At 49.0% G+C, this 22520-nt stretch overlaps 2 protein-coding genes and 1 long non-coding RNA gene across 8 annotated transcripts in view; 2 read left to right on the forward strand and 1 right to left on the reverse strand.

Moving 5' to 3' along the window:
- The window catches only part of PKD2L1 (polycystin 2 like 1, transient receptor potential cation channel), a 118506-nt gene extending 108187 nt beyond the window's left edge, over window positions 1–10319 (forward strand). For 2 of the 6 annotated variants that reach the window (XM_070057401.2, XM_089314510.1), the window contains 12 exons: window positions 108–361; window positions 2241–2465; window positions 2628–2856; window positions 3479–3649; window positions 3830–4011; window positions 4301–4421; window positions 5484–5582; window positions 5788–5906; window positions 7468–7594; window positions 8352–8470; window positions 8720–8843; window positions 9453–10319. In XM_070057401.2, coding sequence (XP_069913502.2) covers window positions 108–361; window positions 2241–2465; window positions 2628–2856; window positions 3479–3649; window positions 3830–4011; window positions 4301–4421; window positions 5484–5582; window positions 5788–5906; window positions 7468–7594; window positions 8352–8470; window positions 8720–8843; window positions 9453–9548 — 1866 coding nt within the window. In that variant the 3' untranslated portion in view covers window positions 9549–10319. Of the gene's footprint in view, window positions 1–107; window positions 362–2240; window positions 2857–3478; window positions 3650–3829; window positions 4012–4300; window positions 4422–5483; window positions 5583–5787; window positions 5907–7467; window positions 7595–8351; window positions 8471–8719; window positions 8844–9452 lie in introns of all 6 variants that reach the window. The other 4 variants (XM_089314511.1, XM_089314508.1, XM_070057399.2 and 1 more) reach the window with 3 other exon arrangements.
- LOC138845322 (uncharacterized) lies at window positions 9101–12400 on the reverse strand. The gene is made up of 2 exons (XR_011382329.2): window positions 12269–12400; window positions 9101–10021 (listed from the first exon to the last, which is right to left on the reverse strand). It is a non-coding gene; the product is annotated as an uncharacterized LOC138845322 (long non-coding RNA).
- BLOC1S2 (biogenesis of lysosomal organelles complex 1 subunit 2) lies at window positions 12356–21292 on the forward strand. The gene is made up of 5 exons (XM_002718648.6): window positions 12356–12435; window positions 12787–12903; window positions 17831–17950; window positions 19143–19247; window positions 20815–21292. The coding sequence occupies exons 1-5, from the start codon at window positions 12381–12383 to the stop codon at window positions 20844–20846; spliced, it is 429 nt and encodes a 142-aa protein (XP_002718694.1). The 5' UTR covers window positions 12356–12380; the 3' UTR covers window positions 20847–21292.
- The last annotated feature ends 1228 nt before the right edge of the window (window positions 21293–22520 follow it).

Below are 22520 nucleotides of genomic sequence, written 5' to 3' on the forward strand. Positions count from 1 at the left end.
AAAAGATACTTGCCCAGGTTAGGGTGGAAGTCGGGATTGAGGGTGGTCATTCTAAGAGTAGGGGTCAGAATGAGGCTTGGCTGGGCCCAACCCAGCTTGTGGTCTAGTTTGCCCAGGGCCCACTACTGGACAGCTTGTACTGGACCAAATGGTACAACAACCGAAGCCTGGGCCATGGCTCCCACTCCTTCATCTACTACGAGAACATGCTGCTGGGTGTTCCGAGGCTGCGGCAGCTGCGGGTCCGCAATGACTCCTGTGTGGTGCATGAGGACTTCCGTGAGGACATTTTGAGCTGCTATGATGTCTACTCTGCTGACAAAGAGGAGCAACTCCCCTTTGGACCCCTTAACGGCACAGCGTAAGTGAGCCCCCACCAATGGCACAGAGCTTGTCCCCTCTGAGCCTGACACCATCACAAGGTGTGGAACCACTTCCACTGAGTCTTAAAGAGCTTTGGGGACACTCCAGGGGACTTGGGAGGCATCTAAGTCCCAATTGTTGGGACTTGGTCTGATCACTCCAGAATAAAGGAGGCAATTAGCAGGCAGAGTCACTCTCTCTGGACTTTTTCCCACACCTAGGTCACAGTCACATTTATCCTACCCTGCAGGCAGTGCTTCCACAGAAAATACTTCTGCCCAGAGGTCTCTTGGGGATGTGAAGACTAAGTAGGGTTGAGGCTACCACAAGAGTCACAGTTGTAGCGTCTGACACTTGGGACTGATGGGGGTAACAGCTAGGAGCCAAGGGTGGAAGAGGAGTAAGGGAAGAAAGGGAGGAGGGTAGATAGGAAAAAGAAGGAGGAAGTAAGGGCCCATGGTGGAAAAGTCTGGTGTTAAGTAGTCAGCTGCAGGAGCACAAGAGATGGAAAGATCTTTTATTATTATTATTATTATTATTATTATTTGAAAGTCAGAGTTACAAAGAGAGAGAAGGAGAGGCAGAGAGAGAGGGAGAGGTCTTCCATCCACTGGTTCACTCCCCAAATGGCTGCAATGGCTGGAGCTGAGCTGATGCATACCCAGGAGCCAGGAGCCAGGAGCTTCTTCCGGGTTTCCACGTTGGGTGCAGGGGCCCAAGGACTTGGGCCATATTCTACTGCCTTCCCAGGCCATAGCAGAGAGCTGGATCAGAGGTGGAGCAGCCAGGATTTGAACCGGCACCCATAAGGGATGCCGGCACTTCAGGCGGCGGCTTTACCTGCTAAGCCACAGCGCCAGCCCCAAGCTGGAAAGATCTTTAATGCATTGTGGGTGTGGGCTCCAAGGGCCTCCCTTTTGGGAACCAATCAGTCTGAGGACAAAAGTAGGGCTTGGCTTTGTCACCTACAGCCATGAGTAACATAGTAAAACGTTAGGAGATTTTCATGTGCATTTTGGTTCTGCCACCAGACAGTTGGATTATCTTGGAAATCTCTGACTCTTAGTTTCCTCTTCTGCAAGATGTAGGTAATAGGAGTATTTGTCCTCCCTTTTCAAATGGCTGTTAATATCAGATCAAATAATATTTGTGAACTTGTAAAGCCCCCTCATAATACATCTAATATGTATACACATATATATTTGTATATATCATATATAGTTCATGTATTTTAAATACATATTTCCACAAAAAAGTACAATTGAAAGTATTTTGGGTGCATAACATTTCGAAATTCATGCACATAAGTATTCAAAAAGTTCACAGAAGGGTGGGCATTTGGTACAACAGTTAAGATACCTATATCCCATACCAGAGTGCCTGGGTTAGAACCCCGGATCTACTCCTGATTCCAGCTTCCTGTCAGCTCCTGGCTTCAGCCTGGATGATCTGGCCCAGCCCCAAAGCCCCAACCATTGCAGGCACATGGGAAGTGAGCCCGTGGATGGGAGTTTTCTGGGCCTGTCTCTCTGTTTCTGGCTCTGTCTGCCTGTCAATTTTTTTTAATGTCATGGAAAATGTGCATTATTAAAAAAAAAACCATTCATAGACTTCAAAATGTTGTATATCAAAATAAATGCATCTTTTAATTGAATTTTCCATGAACTTTTTGAAGTAGCCTCGTACAATACACAACCTGTGTATATATCACACACATGGACATGCATAAACATGAGTACAGATATATTGTAAATACATGCATGATTTATGTGAAACCATGAAGCCCAGACAACCACAGAGCCTTGCCACTGCCTTGGGAGCTGAGCCCTTAGACAGATTCTGGCCTTTCTCCACTCAGACAGCCTCTTCTGTGGCAGGTGGACGTACCACTCGCAGGATGAGCTGGGGGGCTCCTCCCACTGGGGCAAGCTCACAAGCTACAGTGGAGGTGGCTACTACTTGGACCTTCCACGATCCCGACAGGCCAGTGCAGAAGTGCTCCGTGACCTTCAGGAGGGGCTGTGGCTGGACAGGGGCACTCGGGTGGTCTTCATCGACTTCTCAGTCTACAATGCCAACATCAATCTCTTCTGTGTTCTGAGGTGCTCCCTTCCCCTACTGCACCCTCTGTGCACGGTTCCTGGTTCTTTCCTCCTATGCTTGAGACCCTTCCCCAAACTTGTGACCTACAGTGGGAGGGGGAGGAGAGGAGGTCAAAGAACTATCCCAGCCCAGGCTCCACTAGACACCCCCCTCTCCGCCAGACTGGTGGTGGAGTTTCCAGCCACAGGAGGTGCCATCCCATCCTGGCAAATCCGCACGGTTAAGCTGATCCGCTACGTCAGCAACTGGGACTTCGTCGTTGTTGGCTGTGAGGTCGTCTTCTGCATCTTCATCATCTACTACGTGGTGGAGGAGATCCTGGAGCTCCACATCCACCGGCTCCGCTACCTCCACAGCATCTGGAATGTTCTGGACCTCTTGGTCATCTTGGTGAGGGACAGATGGAGAAGGAGGGCATCCACCTTGGCAGCAGCTCCAGGTTCTTCCTTTTGGGCCCAAAGACCTAATCACTTGCAGTAGCTCCCAAAGCAAGAGGCAGATGCCCCCCAGCTCAGGCCCGGGGAAGCCCCGAACCCCACATCTCCTCTCCTCCTTACCTGCGATCCAGGCCCTGTGCCTTTTCTCAGGTACTTGATATTCTGTTGCTCTTCTGTCTTGTGCCCGTATGACCTGTCCTCGTCCCTGGGTACCCTTGCCTTTTCTCTTCCCTCCTATTCAAGGGTTCTGCCCCTTCATCTCCATCTGCCTCTTATCAGCAGGACACATTCATTTCCTGACCAAGGCTCAGGGCTGGTGGGGGTGGGGGAGGAAGAGTCCTTGGCTCCAGGTCCCTGTGACCTTTACAAGCCTTCCCTTGGGCTCTGGAACACCTAAGCTGCTCCCCCATCACCCTGGCCTGGCCATTTGAACCTGAGCCAGTGGACACCTCAGCAGGGTAGGAAGTGTCTTTCCCACCTGTCTTCCTGCCCCCGCTCTCCCCTGGGACCTCATCTCGGCACTTCCCTTGAGATCCTTGTGACTATTCTGACACCCCATGACCTCGGTGTGACAGCTCTCCATCATGGCCGTGGGCTTCCACGTATTCCGAACCCTGGAGGTGAACCGGCTGATGGGGAAGCTCCTGCAACAGCCGAACACGTACGCGGACTTTGAGTTCCTCGCCTTCTGGCAGACACAGTACAACAACATGAACGCTGTCAACCTCTTCTTTGCCTGGATCAAGGTACTTGGGGCAGCTGCCCCCACCTCTGGCTCAGGGAACCGATTGTCCTTTCCTCACTGCGTGTCTCATTTCCCCTTCTGGTATGGTGCCTCCTGTGGCCTCCACAGGTCCCTGGAGTGGACTTTTCAGAGCTTTCCCTCTTTTCCTCCTTCACCATCTGGTTCCACATGGCCCTTGCAGGTATTCAAGTACATCAGCTTCAACAAAACCATGACCCAGCTCTCCTCCACCCTGGCCCGCTGTGCCAAGGACATCCTGGGCTTCGCTGTCATGTTCTTCATCGTTTTCTTCGCCTACGCCCAGCTCGGCTACTTGCTTTTCGGGACCCAAGTGGAAAACTTCAGCACTTTCATCAAGTGCATGTGTGTATGCTGCCCCCTCTCTCTTCCCTGGACCCTCACTCGCAGTTCCCTGGGTCTGTGTGTCCTTGGGCAAGATGGGGAGAAGTGTGTGGATGGGTCTGTGCTTAAAGCAGCTGTGTGAGCCTCGAGGGGCCCTGATGTGCCCTCAAGTCATCTGCACACCTGCTCTCTCCATTGGGTTGGGCTGGAGATGCAGTGAGGGGTCTGTAGTGAGGAATGTGGGGTGGGTGTGGGGACTGGGGTGAGGCACTGGTTTAGGCTCTGGTGACACCTTGGCCTGGTCTGTCAGTTTCACTCAGTTCCGGATAATCCTTGGGGACTTTGACTATAATGCTATCGACAATGCCAACCGCATCCTGGGCCCTGTCTACTTCGTCACCTACGTCTTCTTCGTCTTCTTTGTGCTTCTGGTAAGAGTTCCTCTGAGGGGTGGAGACATAGCTCAAAATTCCAGCCTGCAGGCTGTCTATGTCCCTAGTCAGGATTATGATGGATTTTTCAAGTTAAGGATGGAGAGTGAGGGAGGACTTCTTCTTTTTTTTTTTTTTTTTTTTTTTTTTTTTTTTTTTTTGACAGGCAGAGTGGACAGTGAGAGAGAGAGACAGAGAGAAAGGTCTTCCTTTGCCGTTGGTTCACCCTCCAATGGCCGCTGCGGCCGGTGCGCTGCGGCCGGCGCACCGTGCTGACCTGATGGCAGGAGCCAGGTACTTATCCTGGTCTCCCATGGGGTGAAGAGCCCAACCACTTGGGCCATCCTAAGGGGAGCACTTCTAAAGCTGGCTACCATGGTCAGCCTGGCCAGCAGAGTCAAGCAGTTTCTAGAGTACAGGGTTACCTGCAGTTGCCTCCAGTGAGATCAAATCCGCTCACATCCCCCAAAGACACGAGGGGAGGGCAAAGTGCCTCATGAAGGGAAGTGGGTGCACCTGGAAGTTCCTGTGCCCATTCTCCCAAGACTGCCTTCCTCTGGGGAATCTCTTGCTGATTTCTCCTACCACCACTTGCTGGTTGTTCTCTCTCCCTGCCAACCATAAAAAATCTGGATTTGGTTTTTATTAATGAGGCCAACACATTTCTTTATATGAACAATGGTTGAGGATACAGAAATGAATGGTGGGTAGTTGGTAAAGAGAGCACCATTTTGCTCTCACCTTGAGAAGTTTCTGACTTCAGTGATGGGCAGGTCGTCGTTAGATGGAGATCTGTGGCATGTGTTGGCTGTCTTTGTGGTGAGCAAGGTTATTGCAGCACCTGACAGTGAGGACACCAAGTTGACACAGAAGCAAGGCAGAACTGTGCTGTAAGGCTGGGCTCTGAGGATGTGGGAGGTGCAGTGGGTGAGTGAGCTGCAGAGCTGGGGTGAGAACATTGGCTCCTTTAGAACATATGTCTAGGACATGAATGGGATCAGTGGGCTCAATGCTTTTAGTGGGTCTGGTGATGAGAACCCAGTTCTGTGCCTTATCCTCCAGAACATGTTCCTGGCTATCATCAATGACACATACTCTGAGGTCAAGGAGGAGCTGGCTGGACAGAAGGATGAGCTGCAGCTTTCCGACCTCCTGAAACAGGTGACTACTCGGTCTCCTCCAGCTGCACATCTGCATCAGGGTCTGGGTTCAAGGTTCTGGGTTCTGTTCTGGTCCTGCTGGTAAATGTTCCTGTGCCCTTGTTTGCCTTCAGCATATCCTAGAAACCCAGCATCTGTGGGTAGACATGAGGCTATGAACAGCAAGAGGCCTGTGGGGACTGGTTCCTATTTCCTTTCCTTTTAAGGGCTATAACAAGACCCTGCAAAGGCTGCGTCTGAGGAAGGAGCAGGTTTCTGATGTGCAGAAGGTTCTGGATGGGGAGCAGGAGATCCAGTTTGAGGATTTTACTAACACCTTGTGGCAGTGAGTAACCAAAGATCCAACTTTCTCTACATTGTTGCTAAGTCTTCGACCCTCGACTCTATATTTTGCTTCTAAGCCTGTGGTCTTCATTATGAGCTTCTGATCTTCTGACCTTGCCCTTTGCCATAATTCCTTTGTTTTGATCACTCTGACCACAGTCTAACATTTTGGACTTTGTCGAACAACTGTTCAGACTAATCATTACATGTATATATGTAATGTAATATATATATATCTATGATCTATGATCTTTGTGTTATGTTTCCTCACAACCACTGGTCTATTCCTCTAGCTATTCTGTCCATATTTCCCTATCAAACATACTAAAGGGCTTTGAAAAAAAAATTATAAGCCCCAGCTGTGAGCCAGGCAACGAGTAGGGAAGTCAACATAATTAAGTGAGGCAAAGTATTTGTCCTCTAGTTGCTCATAGACATGTAAACAAAGAAATAGCATCATGGAATAAATTCAACAATAGAAGTGACTAGAAGGCAGTAAAGACAGAGACCAGTTCTATCTCTGACATTATGGGAAGGCTTTCTGGAAGCAGTGCTGTCTGAAAGGGTTTGGGAGGATGAATAGCTTACGAGTGGACAAGCAGTGGAAGACCACTCCAAGAAGAAAGTACACACAGAGGCATAGAGGGCTGCAACTAAATAACACATGTGCTCATACAGGAGTAATCAGTAACTGAGCATTGTTAAGGTATCAAATGAAAGGGGATCATATCAGGAGAGAGGCCAGGTAAATAGGCAAGGGTCATGTTGGGAAAGGCCTCAGACATCCCCACATTAGCCAAAGAATGGGGTTCCTAGGAGGAATTTCAAGGGATGTATTTAGACCTGCATTTTAGGAAGGTAACTCCTCTAGCTGTATTATGGAGGACAGATTTCAGTAGAGAGTAGAGAAGTGGGAGGAGGCATGTTATTTAGAGGCAAAAAGATTTTGAAATAATCCCCATACAACATCATGAGTCCCTGAACCCAGTCAGCAGAAGTCAGGAGGGGGGAAAAGATTTAAGAAGTTTGTGGGGCTGGCATTGTAGCATAGTGGGTAAAGCCACCACCTGCAATGCCAGCATCCCATATCGGAGCTATCTTGAGTCCTGGCTGCTTCACTTCCAATCCAGCTCCCTGCTACAGTACCTGGAAAAGCAGCAGAGGATGGCCTGAGTGCTTGGTCCCCTAAACCCATGTGATAGACCTGGAAGAAACTCCTGGCTCTTGGCTTCAGGCTGGCCCAGCCCTGGCTGTTGCGGCAATGTGGGGAGTAAACTAGTGCATGGAGCTCTCCCTCTGTCTCCCCCTGCCCCTTCTCTATAACTCTGCCTTTCAAATAAGTAATAGAAATCTTTAAATAAAGATAAAGAAGTAAAATTGCTAGTCTTTGGAGACCCTGGCTTTCCCACGTGGGAAAAAAAAGACCCTTCTTTCCCAGAGAGCAGAAGCAAGACTCAGAGAGCAGCACTCCCACCAGAGTGTAGCAGAAGAGTGAAGAGTCCACAGCCGAGAGATCACAGGCACGACAGGCAGGGACCAATGCATTGTTCTGCTCTCCTCAGCTTGGGGCACACAGAGCGTGAGATCACTGAGCTCACGACCGCCTTCACCAGGTGTGACCGAGATGGCAACCGTGTCCTGGATGGGAAGGAACAGGAAGAAATGCGCCAGGACCTGCACGAGGCCAAGGTGAGCTGGGCTGCTTGGTGAGGCGGTGTGAGGAAACTGCTCACCCTCTTCTTGCCATGAACACACCCAGAGCACAAACCAAAATGAAAGTCCTCCCATTGATGAGCAGGAGAAAGTTCCCTAGGTTAGTGGTTCTCAAACTGCCACGTGTTAGAATACCCCGGGCAACATTTAATACCCAGCCCACATACCCTAGACCATTAAGTCAGAGATGTAGAGGGGTGAGGAGGCATCAGTAGTTGGTAAAACTCCCCAGCCGATTCCCAGCGTAGCCAAGACTGAGAACCACTGCTCTAAAACATAGTCTTAGACAAGGAAGACCAGTTGCCCAGCAATCCCTGACAATTCCCTCTGAGGACTTGCCTTCTCAGTAAACTCTGACCCCCAATGGCCCCAAATATACCTGATCCATCTCTATCTAGGGTAGACCAGGAAAGTTCAGGGCAGGGTGACAATAGCCCAATGGGAAAGTGCAAAAATGTTGGTACTATCCCTCCATTTCCAAACTGAGTTGGCCTCTGACTTCAAGCAGCTTATGTTTTGCTTCTTTGGGAGATGGCCCCATCTACAGAGGTTGGTCCAGCACCACCATCCCGGCTCTGTCATCTACAGAGTCTGAGAGGAAAGGCAAAAGGGAGGTAGCAAGAACTGGAACCCAATGCTCTGTCCCATGAGCCTTTTAGAGCAAGTTATGGAGCAAGAGTTGATGGCCTCCCAGAGTCATATTCTCCTCTCTAATATCTGACTTCCCAAACAGGTGGCCCTCAATGCTGAGCTTGAGAACTTGGGCCAGTCCATTGTGAATATCCCATCAGGCAAGCCAGATCCAGAGGCTGAGAGAGCAGGAGGCTGGATTTCAGAAGAAAAATTCTACATGTACGTACAGCCAGGGACCCAGGGCTTGCTATGACTATCATATCCTATTTTGAGTTTCTTTTCATAACCTTCCAATTCCCTGTCCTAGCCCAGGAGAACCTCCACTATCTTGCAACTCTTCCTATGTGGCTAGGCCTTACCTTCCTTGTTCCTATCCAGACATGCACCTTCTATTACCCTGAGTCCTGTAGATACCCAGGACCTGGACATACCTTTCTGCCCCCTTGGTCTCTCACCTACCCTGCATAGGCTCACAAGGAGAGTTCTGCAGCTGGAGACTGTCCTAGAAGGAATTGCATCCCAGGTAGATGCTGTGGGCACACGGCTGAAGATGCTGGAGAGGAAGGGGCAGCTAGCTCCCTCCCCAGGCGTGGTAAGTGGTCCTTCACCTGGACCCACTTGGGTCCCCACAGCTGAACTCTACCATCTTCTACCTCAGCAGGTAGGGGAAGGACATTTTTGAAAGTTCAGGCCCTTGGGGAAAACACAGTGGTAAATGGTTAGTGTAGGTTGGGGATGGAGGGATGACAGGGAAGCTGGTGTCCCTAGCCTAAGGGCTGCCTTGGTCTCTGGGACATGTTCTGTGTCTTAGCCTATTCTGGCTGCTATAACAAGCTACCATAAACCGGGTGACTTAAAAACATAGACATTTATTTCTCAGTTTGGGAAGGTGGGAAGACTAAAATAAGGGTAGAGCACATTTAGTACTTGGTGAGGACCCAGGTTCACAGACAGCTGTTTTCCTCACTGCGTCTTCACATGGCAGAAGGGGCAAGGGAACTTCTTTTATAAAGGCATTAATCCATTCGTGAAGGCTCCAGCCACTTACAAGGTGCTCAGCTCTTAACACCATCACACTGAGGGTCAGGATTTCAACAAATGGATTTGAGGGAGGGGGACCACAGACATTCAGTCTATATCCAGAGAAAAGGAAAGGGGAGAGAATCCTCCTTCAAGTAACCTGTCCTTTGTTTTCTTCTAGCAGGAGGAGCAAGCTACCTGGGCACACTTGAAGTCAGCCCCAGCTGTGACCCCAGTGCCCTGGGGTGTCCAGGAGAGAGGTGGAGGGAGCCCCTAAAGCTTCAGACAGCAGGCTCCTCTCTGCCTCCCCAGAGGCCCCTCTCTACACACCCTCCACGTCCAGGGCCATAGGCCCCATCATGGCTGCTGCCAAGTCCCATCCTGCATCTGGCCTTTTGAACCAATGTTTGTGTGTATAGCAGGGTATCATGCTTAGGCTTGTGACTCGGTGTTTCTGTATGTAGCCGCACAGCTCTGTGACATAACTCTTCTCACTGGGCTTCTTATTCGCTATGTACTTATTAGCTCTACTGTGGTGACAAAAAAAATATCAATAATATGCAGGATAAAAGGGAGAGGAAAGACTCTCCCTAAGCACCTGAGTAGCCATGATCTGTGAAAAAGGTAGAAGCCAAGGAAAGTAGGCAGTGTCTAGATGTCTTCTTACGTGCTAGGAAAACTGATCCTCTGTGCATCTAGACATATGCTGCTAGAGCCCATGGATTTCTTGTCTTCCCCCATAGAATTTCCCTGTAAAAGAGAAGGGGAAGCCTTAAGATTCTAACAAGACTCCCATGTTGTACAGGAGTGAGTGGCACATTTCTAGAGTAAAGTCAACAATGGTTCTTTGGGAATAGACAGCTTCTTGGCATTCCACAAACACTGGGCACTGAAGGGGCAGCAAACCAGGAGCCCGAAGGGAAACAGGCCAGGAAATGACCTCGGCGTTCAGAGATGTTTGGATAAAAACATGGTGGACTATGGCTCTATTCTTCCATAGGAAAAAGTGGGTTTCCCTGGTGATTATCAATAAAACTCCTTTGGAAAACCAGGACTTTGCATTTGTTTCTGGGATGATAGAGGGGAAAAAAGAGGCTGGAACTATGGGACATCCCTGTGCTCGGGCTGACGTAGATTCGTACTGTGCAGAAAGTAGAGGGTGCAGGCAGTGATAACAGGAAGGAGCATGGCTGACCCAGAAGTCCTGAGATAAGAACTCTCGCTGAGAGTGGTGGTCTAAAATGGTGGGCACCATGATTGCACCATAAAAAAGAATGGAGACCTAGGGAGATCCAGTCTTCAGAGTGGAGTTGGGCTTAGAGGGCTGCAGTTGGGGGTGGGGGAAGCTCCTGGTATGTGTGTGTGGTGTATGGATATTCAGAGGGCATGAGAGTACAGATGGAAGATAACCAGAGACAAGAAATGCCTACACCAGGGCCAGTGCCGGCATCCCATATAGGCCCTGATTTGAGTCCTGGTTGGCCCTCTTCCAATTCAGCTCCCTGCTAATGCACCTGAGAAAGCAGTGAGGATGGTCCAAGTGCTTGGGCTCCTGCACCCATGTGGGAGATACAAGTGGAGTTCCAGACTCCTATCTTTGACCTGGCCCAGCCCTGGCCAGTGCAGCCATTTAAGGAGTGAGCCACTGGATGAAAGATCTCATTCTCTCTCTTTCTGCCTCTCCCTCTCTGAAACTCTGCCTTTCAATATAAATAAATCTTTAAAAAAGAAAAGAAATTCCAACACCAAGATTCTGGGTGTCCAGGAGCCTGCATCCTGAGACTATATTAATCCTCTCCCTTCTCCTGTGAACTTTATAGCTTCCTCATTTAAAAAAAATACTTATTTATTTGAAAGGCAGAGCTACAGAGAGGCAGAGAGAGAGAGAGAGAGAGAGAGAGAGAGAGAGAGAGAGTTCTTCACCCCCCATATGGCTGCAACAGCAGGAGCTACACCAGTCCGAAGTCAGGAGGTTCTTCTGGGTCTCCCATGTGGGTGCAGGGGTCCAAGGACTTGGGCCATCTTCTGCTTTTCCTAGCCACAGCAGAGAGCTGGATCGGAAATGGAGCAGCTGGGACTTGAACTGGCACCCATATGGGATGCCGGCACGGCAGGCAGCGGCTTTCCCCTCTATGACAGAGGCCGGCCCCTACAGCTTTCTCATTTTGCACCTTGCATTGCTCCCCAGTCACTTTTTCTCAACCACTCTTTCCAGCCACTCCAGTTTGCCCATCCTGGGAAGTACAGCTATATACCTAGGATATGTGTGAAAATGCTAAGAGCAACTAAGATAACGGGAGCGTATCCTCAGGTCTAAAACAGTCACAATCTAAGCTTTCTTTAAGAAAGGCTGAATCAACTAAAGAGAAGTAGGGGGTAAAGCCGCCTCCGTCGACATAGGCATCCCAAACAGGCTACCGTGAGTCCCGGCTGTTCCACTTCAATCCAGCTCCCTGCTAATACGTCTGGTCCAAGTGCTTGGGCCCCTGCACCCACGTCGGAGGCCTGGAAGAAGCTCCTGGCTCCTGCCTGGCCCAGCTCGAGTCGTTGCAGCCATTTGGGGAATGAACCAATGGATGACAGATTCTATCTCTGCCTTTCAAATGAAATAAATCTTTTAAAAACAAAAAAAAAAAAGGAAAAGAAATGAGTAGGTGTATCTTTCTGGGCAGAGGGAGGCAGAGTTTCTGGCATCGGGGTCAATGCCTGGAGACCTCCCAAAGCCTGGATGAGACTATCGGCTCGAATTCCCTTCGCAACCATCTGGTGACTAACAGCCGCCAGGGGGCGCAGTGTCTGAGCTAGCCACAGCCAGCCCGGCGACTCCGGTCAGCAGGCCACTCCCGTCCCCACTGACCCCGGCCCTGGGGGTGTGGCTGCAGGCAGGAGCGCATCCGCTCAGCCCAGACGCGCAGCTCTCGCTGGTGGGTCGGTTCACGCCACCCTAGCTAGCTTCCACTTCCGCCGTGCTTTTCACACTTGGTTATGGAATCTTACCCGAGGCAGGACTTGAGCAACAGCCGCAGGATCTCAACCTTGCGAGGGCCGGGCCGGGCGGGCCCTGTGCGCATGCGCAGACTCCTCACAACCGGAAGCCGCGGAGCTGGGTATGGCGGCGGCGGCCGAGGGTGTCCCGGCGACCCGACGTGAGGAACCCGTTCGAGGTAGCCGGAGTGGAAGGAGATGGTGTCGGGCCGGAGTAGGAGGCTGGGGCTCCGGTCAGGCGGGGCCCAGTGTGCCGTTGGCTCATCCGGCAGGAGGGGGCAGTTCGCAGGGTGCACCTGTCTGGGTTTGCTGTCAGGGCTACTGAGTGGGCTGCGCCCGGGGGTCGTGTTGGTGAGTGAGGGCCGGTACTGGGGAGCAGGACGAAGAGAGGGACTTGGGGTTACGGCAGATGGGAATGCAGCCGACTTGATCTCACGAAGACAGGTTGGGGGATGTAGGCAGAGGCTGCCTTGGCTGGGTTGGGACCGGTGTAGGGGGCAGGACGCATAACCCATTCTCCCTTGGCACAGACGATGCCGCTGTGGAGACAGCTGAGGAAGCCAAGGAGCCCGCTGAGGCTGACATCACTGAGCTCTGCCGGGACATGTTCTCCAAAATGGCCACTTACCTGACTGGGGAATTGACAGGTGAGGCAGAGCCTGGGTTTGTTAAAGGTACAGCTGTGCGCCGCTGGGGTTTGGTGCCGGGAGGCCTGCAAGGTGCCTTAGCCGCATCAACCTGCGGCCGCCTGCCCTCCCCCACAGACCCAGAGGCAGGCCTGGGGGAAGTTCGGGGAGATCAAGAATGGGAGCGAAAGAAGTCCATCCCTTTCCTGGAGAAATTCAGGAGCCATTTTCAGAAGTACCCAAGAATACTTAGTACAATTCCGCAAGCCTCTGTGGTATAATGAGAAGAAGGGAAAGAAGAAAATAAACAACCAACAGTATCTGGGTGCCTTAATCAACAAGAGTTTGCTTGGGGGAAGTGTATTTTGAGCAGGGTTGTGAAGGGAGTGATTGATGGGGGGGGGGGGGATGATGGAATCGGTGAGTGAGGCCACATAAGCAGCCATGTGTTTGGCTAAAGCAGGTGTTTACTGGGATATAGAGAAATGGCATTAGAGAATGGAGAATGACCTGCAGATTTTAGGACCTGTTAGGTGGGTCTGAGGATTTGCTGACCCACCCTTTTGGGGCATGATTATTTTGGGCCCAGTATGTGTTTCTGTGTGTGATCTGTGGTGCTGAGGAAGGGCAAAAAGTGAAGTCTGGTCCCGTGTGGCCTTATAAGCATTTATTACATGGGAAAGGAAATTGCTGTGAGCTAATTTTTTGAACCAGAATCTATGAGAAAAGGCTTGATGCAGAATAGGAGGAGTTGTAAGTCTAACTTATCAGCATTATTATTTGGGAAAAAATTGCTTTTTTATTTGAAAGAGTGAGAGGGAGGGGGGAGAGAGATAGGTAGATAGATAGATAGATATGTAGATAGATGTCTTCCATCCACTGGTTCACACCGCATATGCCCACAACAGCTATGGCCAGGGTTGGACCAGTTGGAAACCAGAGCCTGAAACTCCGTCTGGGTCCCCTACATGGCATGGCAGCAGCCCAAGCACTTGAGTGCCACCTCTTAGGGCACATCAGCAAGAAGCTGGATCAGGAGTGAAGTAGCTGGGACTCTTCTAACAGGCACTGTGAGACAGATGTGTGCATCCCAAGCAGCAGTTTAACTCACTGTGCCATGGCGCCTTCCCGGATTGATTGATTATTTATTTATTTATTTATTTTGGAGCAAGAGAAGCCAAGTAACAAAATTAGGCGTTTTGGCTTCTCTTTAAAAATCCCAGGGCCTTGGCAATAGTAGTCCCTCACTTGTACGGAGCTATAGTTGACTACAGCTGAGTGACTGCCTCCCTTAAAGGAATGGTGCTATCCAGTGTGGCTGCACCACTCCCCACGCCTTGTCTTCTGCCCGTTGAGGTGCAGTGCCAGTTGCCATTCATCACTGTTCTCACACTGGTGTCTTCAGCAGTGGAACGGAGATGGTTTTCTGTACACTGGCATTGGCCTCTGTCAAAGCTCTAGAAGGAGTGACTGCATACCAGGGACTACTAATTCCAAGAAGTGGGAGCAAGCTTGTGGAAAGTGTCGCTCCCCGTCTTCGTGGAGGAACGACACAGGACCCTGCGCTGTTCTTTTGTCTGCTCTGCCCTTCCCAGGTTTGCTGCTGGTTCTTCCCGGGTTGGCTACTGTCCCTTCCACCTCCGTGGAAGGGCGGTTCCCCCTGGCCACTTTCCCCACTTCCGCGGGGGAGCGGCACACCGCAGGCCGGCTCTCTCGGGGGCTGCACAGGTGTTCCTTCAGATAGATGTTCCCCTTAGATGTTCCTGGTGCATGTTGTCTCTCTCCTCCTTTATAGTCCTCATCCACCAATCCCAACTCGGCTGCCCACACGCCGAGTACGCTGCTCTCCTCCAATCAGGAGCAGGATCAGCTCCTGGAGGTCATCACTCAAGTTGGCAAGAGGCAGCTGCGTAGAAGCTGTTTTCTCCTCTCCCAGCGCCATATTGTGGGAGAGCAGATGCATAGAATAAGTCTTAATTCCAGTAACTTAGTCTAGTCCGAGTTGCTCCCCACAGAAAGGAATCATTTTCCTATATATTTAATATGCACATTCTTGCTTGCTTCACTTGTTGACATTTTCTGGCTGGCTTCTTGGTATTTCAGCCTGTGAGCCTTGTTTTAGAGTGACTGATTGGCTAGCAGAGAATACAGACGTGGGGAGGAGGGGCAAGGGACAGGTAAGCGATAGTTGGGATGAGAATAGTGATGGTCTGAAGCAGAGTGCTGCTAAGGGGGATGGGAGGGAGAGTGGTGGATGCAAGATCCTTAGGGAAGTGGGCTAAGGCCTCACTGAAGTGAGGATTGAGGGATGGGAGCAGCCTAAGATGTGTCTCGGGTTTTCAGTCTGGGAGGTACCATCAACCAAAATAGGGAAGCTGGAAAGAGGAACCATGTGTTGAGGCCAGTGCTATGATGTAGCGGGTAAAGCTACCACCTGTGGTGCCAGCATCCCATATGGGTGCCAGTTGGAGTCCCGGCTGCTCCACTTCCCATCCAGCTCTCTGCTATGTCCTGGGTAAGCAGTAGTAAGCTGCAGCAGCCAGCTCTGGGTCAGGCTGAAGCCAGGAGCTTTATCCAGGTCTCCTGTGTGGGTGCAGGGGCCCAAATTCTTGGGCCATCTTTCTCTGCTTGGGTTCCTGCACCCACATAGGAGACCTGGAAGAAGCTCCTGGCTCCTGGCTTCGGATCTGCACAGCTTCGGCCATTGTGGCCAATTGGAGAGTGAACCAGCGGATGGAAGACCTCTCTCTCTTTCTCTACCTCTCTCTCTCTCTCTCTCTCTCTCTCTCTCTCTCTGCCTCTCCTTCTCTCTCTGTGTAACTCTGACTTTCAAATAAATAAATGAAATCTTAAAAAAAAAAAAAAAAGGAACCATGTGTAGTGTAGAAACGTATTTTTACTTGTCTTGGCTGCTTGTAGCTATGACAGGGACACCAGGTGACTTTTCCCAGGACCCTCAGGTGACTTGCACATGTGAATTCACAGCTCAGAGACTGACTGGAGCAGCAGATTTGTAGGCCACCTGCATGACAGTCTGAGTGGAGATTGTGTAAGATGAGATTGACAAGGAAGAACTTAAGGTAGGTAACAGGCTTCGATTAAAATCTAGAGGAATGCCTGTATTGTGCTATTTTTTAAAAAAAGATTTATTTGAAAGGCAGAGTTACAGAGACAGAGGGAGATGCATGCGCACATGTGTGCACACACACACACACACACACACAGATCTTCCGTTGGCTGGTTTATTCCCCAGATGGCTGCAGCGGCCAGCTCTGGGTCAGGCTGAAGCCAGGAGCTTTATCTAGGTCTCCTGTGTGGGTGCAGGGGCCCAAATTCTTGGGCCATCTTTCTCTGCTTTTTCCAGACTATTAACAGTGAGCTGAATCAGGCAGAACACAAACTGGTGCCCATAAGGGATAATGGCATCGCAGGCAGCAGCTTAACCTGCTGCCCCATAGCACTGGCCCTCCAAGTACTTCTTCCATCTCCGCAGGCACATTAGCAAGGAGCTGGGTCAGAAGATAAAGCAGAATAGAAGGAGTGCTTTTGAGCTGGAGGAAATGTGAATATATTTCTAGAGAGAAGGTACCAAGATGAAGAGGAAGTTTAGAAATTCAGGTGAAAGAAGTTGACTGCAGAGAGGCCCTGAAGAGGTAAAAAAGGATTTGGAATCAAGAGCCTAAGACGGGTTGTCTTGGCAAGAATCAGAACACTCTGCTTCTTGGGAAGCTGTTACAGTACAGAGAAGTTTGGAAGCAAAGTTGAGATGTTGAAGCAGCTTATATTAGTGGGCTTGGTTTTCAAGAAAGTGGGAGTCGAGGCCATTTCCTTTGGGTGATGATGAAGAAGAGAACTGAAGATATAAGAGGCAGACTAATGGTTTCAAAAATTCACTGCGCCAAATGCAATATAGAATCGTATATGTAATAAATAAGTAAGAAGTGATGAGGTCCTAGTTAACAGCATGTATGTGTGTGTTGTCACTTTTCTTGGACACAAGTTTATCATTTCCTTTTTTTTTTTTTTTTAAAGATTTATTTATTTATTTGGAAGTCAGAGTTACACACAGAGAGAAGGAGAGGCAGAGAGAGAGAGAGAGGTCTTCCATCCCATGGTTACTCCCCAGTTGGCTGCAAGGGCTGGAGCTGAGCCAATCCAAAGCCAGGAGCCAGGAGTCTCCTCAGGGTCTCCCACGTGGGTGCAGGGGCCCAGGGACTTGGGTCATCTTCCACTGCTTTCATAGGCTATAGCAGAGAGCTGGATCGGAAGTGGAGCAGCCAGGTCTCGAACCAGCGCCCATATGGGATGCCAGCACTTCAGGTGGTGGCTTTACCCGCTAAGCCAAAGCAGCTGGTCCCTATCATTTCCCTTTCTAACCATGATCCTGAACCTTCTGGATCTTGTTTGGTTTAAATAGTTTGCTAATTCTTGCCTGAGTTTCTACTTAGACATTGAGAATATACGGGTTAACATATAAGTGCCATAGATTGGGGCTGGCGCTGTGGCGCAGCGGGTTAAAGCCCCCGTCTGCAGCACCGGCATCTCTTATGGGCACCGATTCGAGTCCCAGCTGCTCCTTCCAATCTAGCTCTCTGCTGTGGCCTGGGAAAGCAGTAGATGATGGCCCAAGTCCTTGGGCCCCTGCTCCCACATGGGAAACCCAGAAGAAGCTCCTGGCTTTGGATCAGCTCAGCTCTGGCTGTTGCAGTCATTTGGGGAGTGAACCAGTGGATAGAAGACCTCTGTCTCCCTTTCTCTCTCTCTCCCTCTCTTTGTAACTCTTTCAAATAAATAAAACAGATCTTTTAAAAAAATGTAACAGATCAAAAGTGGCTGCTCCTTTGACATTCCCTAGGTCCTTCCTTGCACTATAGCTTGGTCTGTAATTCCACACTCTGGTGATCTAAGACTAATCTTAAAGGGATCACATCTTCTGTTCATTTTAAAGCTACCAGTGAAGACTACAAGCTCCTTGAAAATATGAATAAACTAACCAGCTTGAAGTATCTTGAGATGAAAGATATTGCTATAAACATTAGTAGAAACTTAAAGGACTTAAACCAGAAGTGTAAGTAGTAACTTTTATAATTAAACATATTTGTATTTACTGTTCTTTTTGTTTGGGGCCACCAAAAAAAAAAGAGGTGGCGGCGGGGGGGGGGGTGGGTGTGGATATGGCATGTCTGTCTCCCAGGACCTCATTTTCTTTCTTTTTTTTTTTAATTCTTTTTTTTTTTTCTTTCTCGTTTTTTTTTTTTTCTTTTTTTTGCCACCGCCCCCAGGACCTCATTTTCTAAAAACAAGTTCAAAGTTAAGGTGAATTTCTTTCATTCTGAGGATTAGCATGCTTCAGTAGTATGGCTACTTTTGCTTCCAAATCTTGATTTTATCAGCTTATTACTACTGGAAAGGAAAGGGGCGGAGGAAGGGTGGCCACAATCTAGTAAACTGGTCGAGCAATGAAACCAATACTTTATAAACAGAAAACCAGGAAACCTATAAATGGAAAATGCCGATTTAGGGTGGCTGAATGTATTTTTCCATTGGCTTAAATGTGTGTTTCTGTTTCTAGGGTGCTCTTCCTTAAAATGGGAATATCAAGGCCGGCGCCGTGGCTCAATAGGCTAATCCTCCGCCTAGCGGCACTGGCACACCAGGTTCTAGTCCCGGTCGGGGCGCCGGATTCTGTCCCGGTTGCCCCTCTTCCAGGCCAGCTCTCTGCTGTGGCCCGGGAGTGCAGTGGAGGATGGCCCAAGTGCTTGGGCCCTGCACCCCATGGGAGACCAGGAGAAGCACCTGGCTCCTGGCTTCGGATCTGCGCAATGCGCCGGCCGCAGCACGCCAGCCATGGCGGCCGTTGGAGGGTGAACCAACGGCAAAGGAAGACCTTTCTCTCTGTCTCTCTCTCTCTCACTGTCCACTCTGCCTGTCAAAAATAAAAAAAAAGGGGGGGGGGGAATATCAAGAAACTGAATCCGTAATGGAAAGCTTGCTTGAAAAGCAAGAAATTAAACCGAAAGGAAACTTAGTAGATGACAGAGATTTACTTTGGTTAGGTCATGCAGATTCCTGGTCAGCTAGGAACTGGCTTCTAAAGTCTCTGCCCTGCTGATGGTCAGAATGATGTCACACACACACACACCCCGCCCCCAGTCTGTCTCAGGCATAGCTGGAGAGACACTAGCTTTCTTACTTTCCCACTCTTTTTCTGCACTTTTTGCCGAAGACCTGTAAACACGTGGTTTGTTTTATTTTTACAGATGCTGGACTACAGCCTTATCTGGATCAGATCAATGTAATTGAGGAGCAGGTTGCAGCTCTTGAGCAGGCGGCCTATAGGCTGGATGCATATTCAAAAAAACTGGGTAACCATTTTTGTTTCTGTTGGGTTAATAAACAGCAAGTCTTGTCAGCATGTCCTTAACTAACAGAAGAGTTAACATTTCCTGTATGCACACAATACTATTAATCTTCCCAAAATCCTAGTATTATTAATACAAATAACATTTCCTGATTACTTAGTGATATATCAGGCACTGTTCTTTGTGCTTTACCTGCATCATGTTTTCTATCCTAATAATCCATGAGGTTAGTACATGATTTCTGTTCCCACTCTGTAGAATCACTGACATAAAGACATAAAGCTAGCACAGTACATGGAAGAGACGTATTTCAGCCCAGGACTATTTGATTACAGAGCTCCAGATGTTCACTGTGATTCAGCAGGCTGGCACATCTTTAATAATGTAGAGACAAACGTCTTAAACAATGGAAGTCAGTCAAGGGTTTTCTTGAAGGGTTATTTTCCTTTTAAGGAGGAGACTAGTGTTGATGACTTGAGCTCTGGCTCTTAAATCTATCATTTTATTTTATTTTTATTTTTTTAACAGGCAGAGTGGACAGTGAGAGAGAGACAGAGAGAAAGATCTTCCTTTGCCGTTGGTTCACCCTCCAATGGCCGCCACGGCCGGCGCGCTGCGGCCGGCGCACCGCGCTGATCCGATGGCAGGAGCCAGGAGCCAGGTGCTTTTCCTGGTCTCCCATGGGGTGCAGGGCCCAAGCACTTGGGCCATCCTCCACTGCACTCCCGGGCCATAGCAGAGAGCTGGCCTGGAAGAGGGGCAACCGGGACAGAATCCGGCGCCCCGACCGGGACTAGAACCCGGTGTGCCGGCGCCGCAAGGTGGAGGATTAGCCTAGCGAGCCGCGGCGCCGGCCTTCTTATATCTATCATTAAAATAATGAATTTGTTTTCATCCTAGCTAACATTAATGGATTATTCTATTTTCATGATTAATAATTGTTGACTACTTCAACAGAGTGGTTTGTAGCAGGCTGAGATTTGACATGTGGGATTATTAACAGCCAGTTTCATTGTCTACAATTACATTTAGTAAATAGTTACTGAGAGCCTTACCATATAGAAGGCATTATTCCACGTGCTTTTGAGGTTGTAAAAGAAAAGTGGAAGTCCATATCATAGTAAGTGACTCCTTGGATGGCCTTTAAAATCTGTTTCAAAAGTGCTCTCCCGGGGTGAGGTGTACGGATAGAAGACAGAAGAGGAACTGTACACTGATACTTCCTGAGGGGTCCCGTCTAGTTCCAGAGGGCACCTGGGACAGTTCCTAGAGGCAATTTCCTGTGCTTTTTAAGGATCCTGTTGGGTCCAGGGCCAGTCCATCTGCTTAATCCTGTTGCAACTGTCTAAGCAGGTGCTATTGATAGGGCTAGAACTTAGTGAACTCATGTTGGGTTCTTCATTTTGGGTATGAGTGTTTGAGCCCCTTTTTCAAGTTGTACAGATTTAGGCAGATGATGAGACTGAAGCTAATAGATTGTAAAAAAAAAACATATAATGGACATCTTTGAATTTGCCTGGTGTCTTTGTGTGAGTCAGTTTTGACTGTTGTAACCCTCCTCTCCTTACAGAAGCCAAGTACAAGAAGCTGGAGAAACGCTGAACAACTTACTCTTATGGGACAAAGCCTTTTTTTTTTTTTTTTTTTTAATGTGGAAGAATGTTGTATAAAACCTGAATCCTGAGGCTAATGAATTGTCCAGATACCTCAAAAGGAAGCCGTGCTGGTCATCCCAGGAACACCCCAGCGCTGGAGTGACCCGAGGACTGCGGCTCCCCCGAACCTCCTTTGAGGCAGTATCCCTCAGACTTCAGCTCCTTGCCTTTTACTTGAAAGCTTCATCATCCATTTAGGATAGAGACGCTCTCAAAGTTCAGGATAAACCTGGGCTTGCCAGGAGAATCAAATGTTTTCTCTGGTAGTGGTTTTTTAGTCCCTTATTTTCTTAAATGGCTGATTTTTTGAGTTACTGTGTAAATGGCTGTTTTTTTCTATTAATGATGCTAATGTATTATTAACAAGAATCTAAATTAAAAAAGGAAAACAAACTTGTTCTTTGAAGCTTATACTCTGTTATTTACTTTTCTATGTTATTGCAAATAATAGAAGATTGTATGTAATTCCAAACTGAGTTATCTAGACTGAGCAGAAATCGTGAAAGGAGTGTTCCTCCCTTCTGCTGCGGGCCGACGTGAGTCAAGTGTCCCTGGGGCAGAACTACATGTTGACATGTGCTCCCTTTTGGAAATGTGATAAAGACAAGATATAAGCATGTGTATACATGTTGGGTGGGAGACTGCCCCTCATAAAATAAAGTGTTTTATAAAGTCTCTTTCCACCTGTATCTGCAGGGTTAGGGAAGTGCCTGGGGGATCTTACTGTTTTCTTTTCACACTAAAGACACCTGAGGACAGGGGATAGTGACCCAGCACTGTAGCCTGGAGGACTGGCAGCCTTACTTAGAGTGGGATGTTGCTAGGAAGATGCCTGAGGACCTCACTAATATCTCCAAGAGATCTTATTTCTTTTCCCGCTATTTTAGCTCCAGACCACCATCTATCATGCTTTGCAGGATTAATGCTGCCATCTTTTAATTTAATTTTATTATCCCTCCAATTCATGACTGCACTGCCACCAGTGCAGTCTTTGTAAAACACAAACTGGTTCCATTACTCCTCCTACTTAGAATCCTTTAGTCATTTCTCATGGATTTTTGATGGAAAAAAACCACACTTCTAGCATGCATACAGGGACTCTTTTAAAAAAATATTTTCAATGTTATTTCCTGTTATTCTTACAGATACACTGTGTTCAGTGGTCTTCAGCTACTTAAATTCCTATGAATGAGTTTCCATTTAATAAACTTTATTTTAGAATAGATTTAGATTAGGCCGGCGCCGCGGCTCACTAGGCTAATCCTCCGCCTAGCGGCGCCGGCACACCGGGTTCTAGTCCCGGTCGGGGCGCCGGATTCTGTCCCGGTTGCCCCTCTTCCAGGCCAGCCCTCTGCTGTGGCCAGGGAGTGCAGTGGAGGATGGCCCAGGTGCTTGGGCCCTGCACCCCATGGGAGACCAGGAAAAGCACCTGGCTCCTGGCTCCTGCCATCGGATCAGCGCGGTGCGCCGGCCGCAGCGCGCCGGCCGTGGCGGCCATTGGAGGGTGAACCAACGGCAAAAGGAAGACCTTTCTCTCTGTCTCTCTCTCTCTCACTGTCCACTCTGCCTGTCAAAAAAAAAAAAAAAAAGAATAGATTTAGATTTACAGGAAAGTGGCAAA

The sequence above is a fragment of the Oryctolagus cuniculus genome, chromosome 15, assembly GCF_051225735.1.
Source record: "Oryctolagus cuniculus isolate XC-2025 breed Fujian yellow rabbit chromosome 15, ASM5122573v1, whole genome shotgun sequence".
Classification (NCBI taxonomy): Eukaryota; Metazoa; Chordata; class Mammalia; order Lagomorpha; family Leporidae; genus Oryctolagus; species Oryctolagus cuniculus.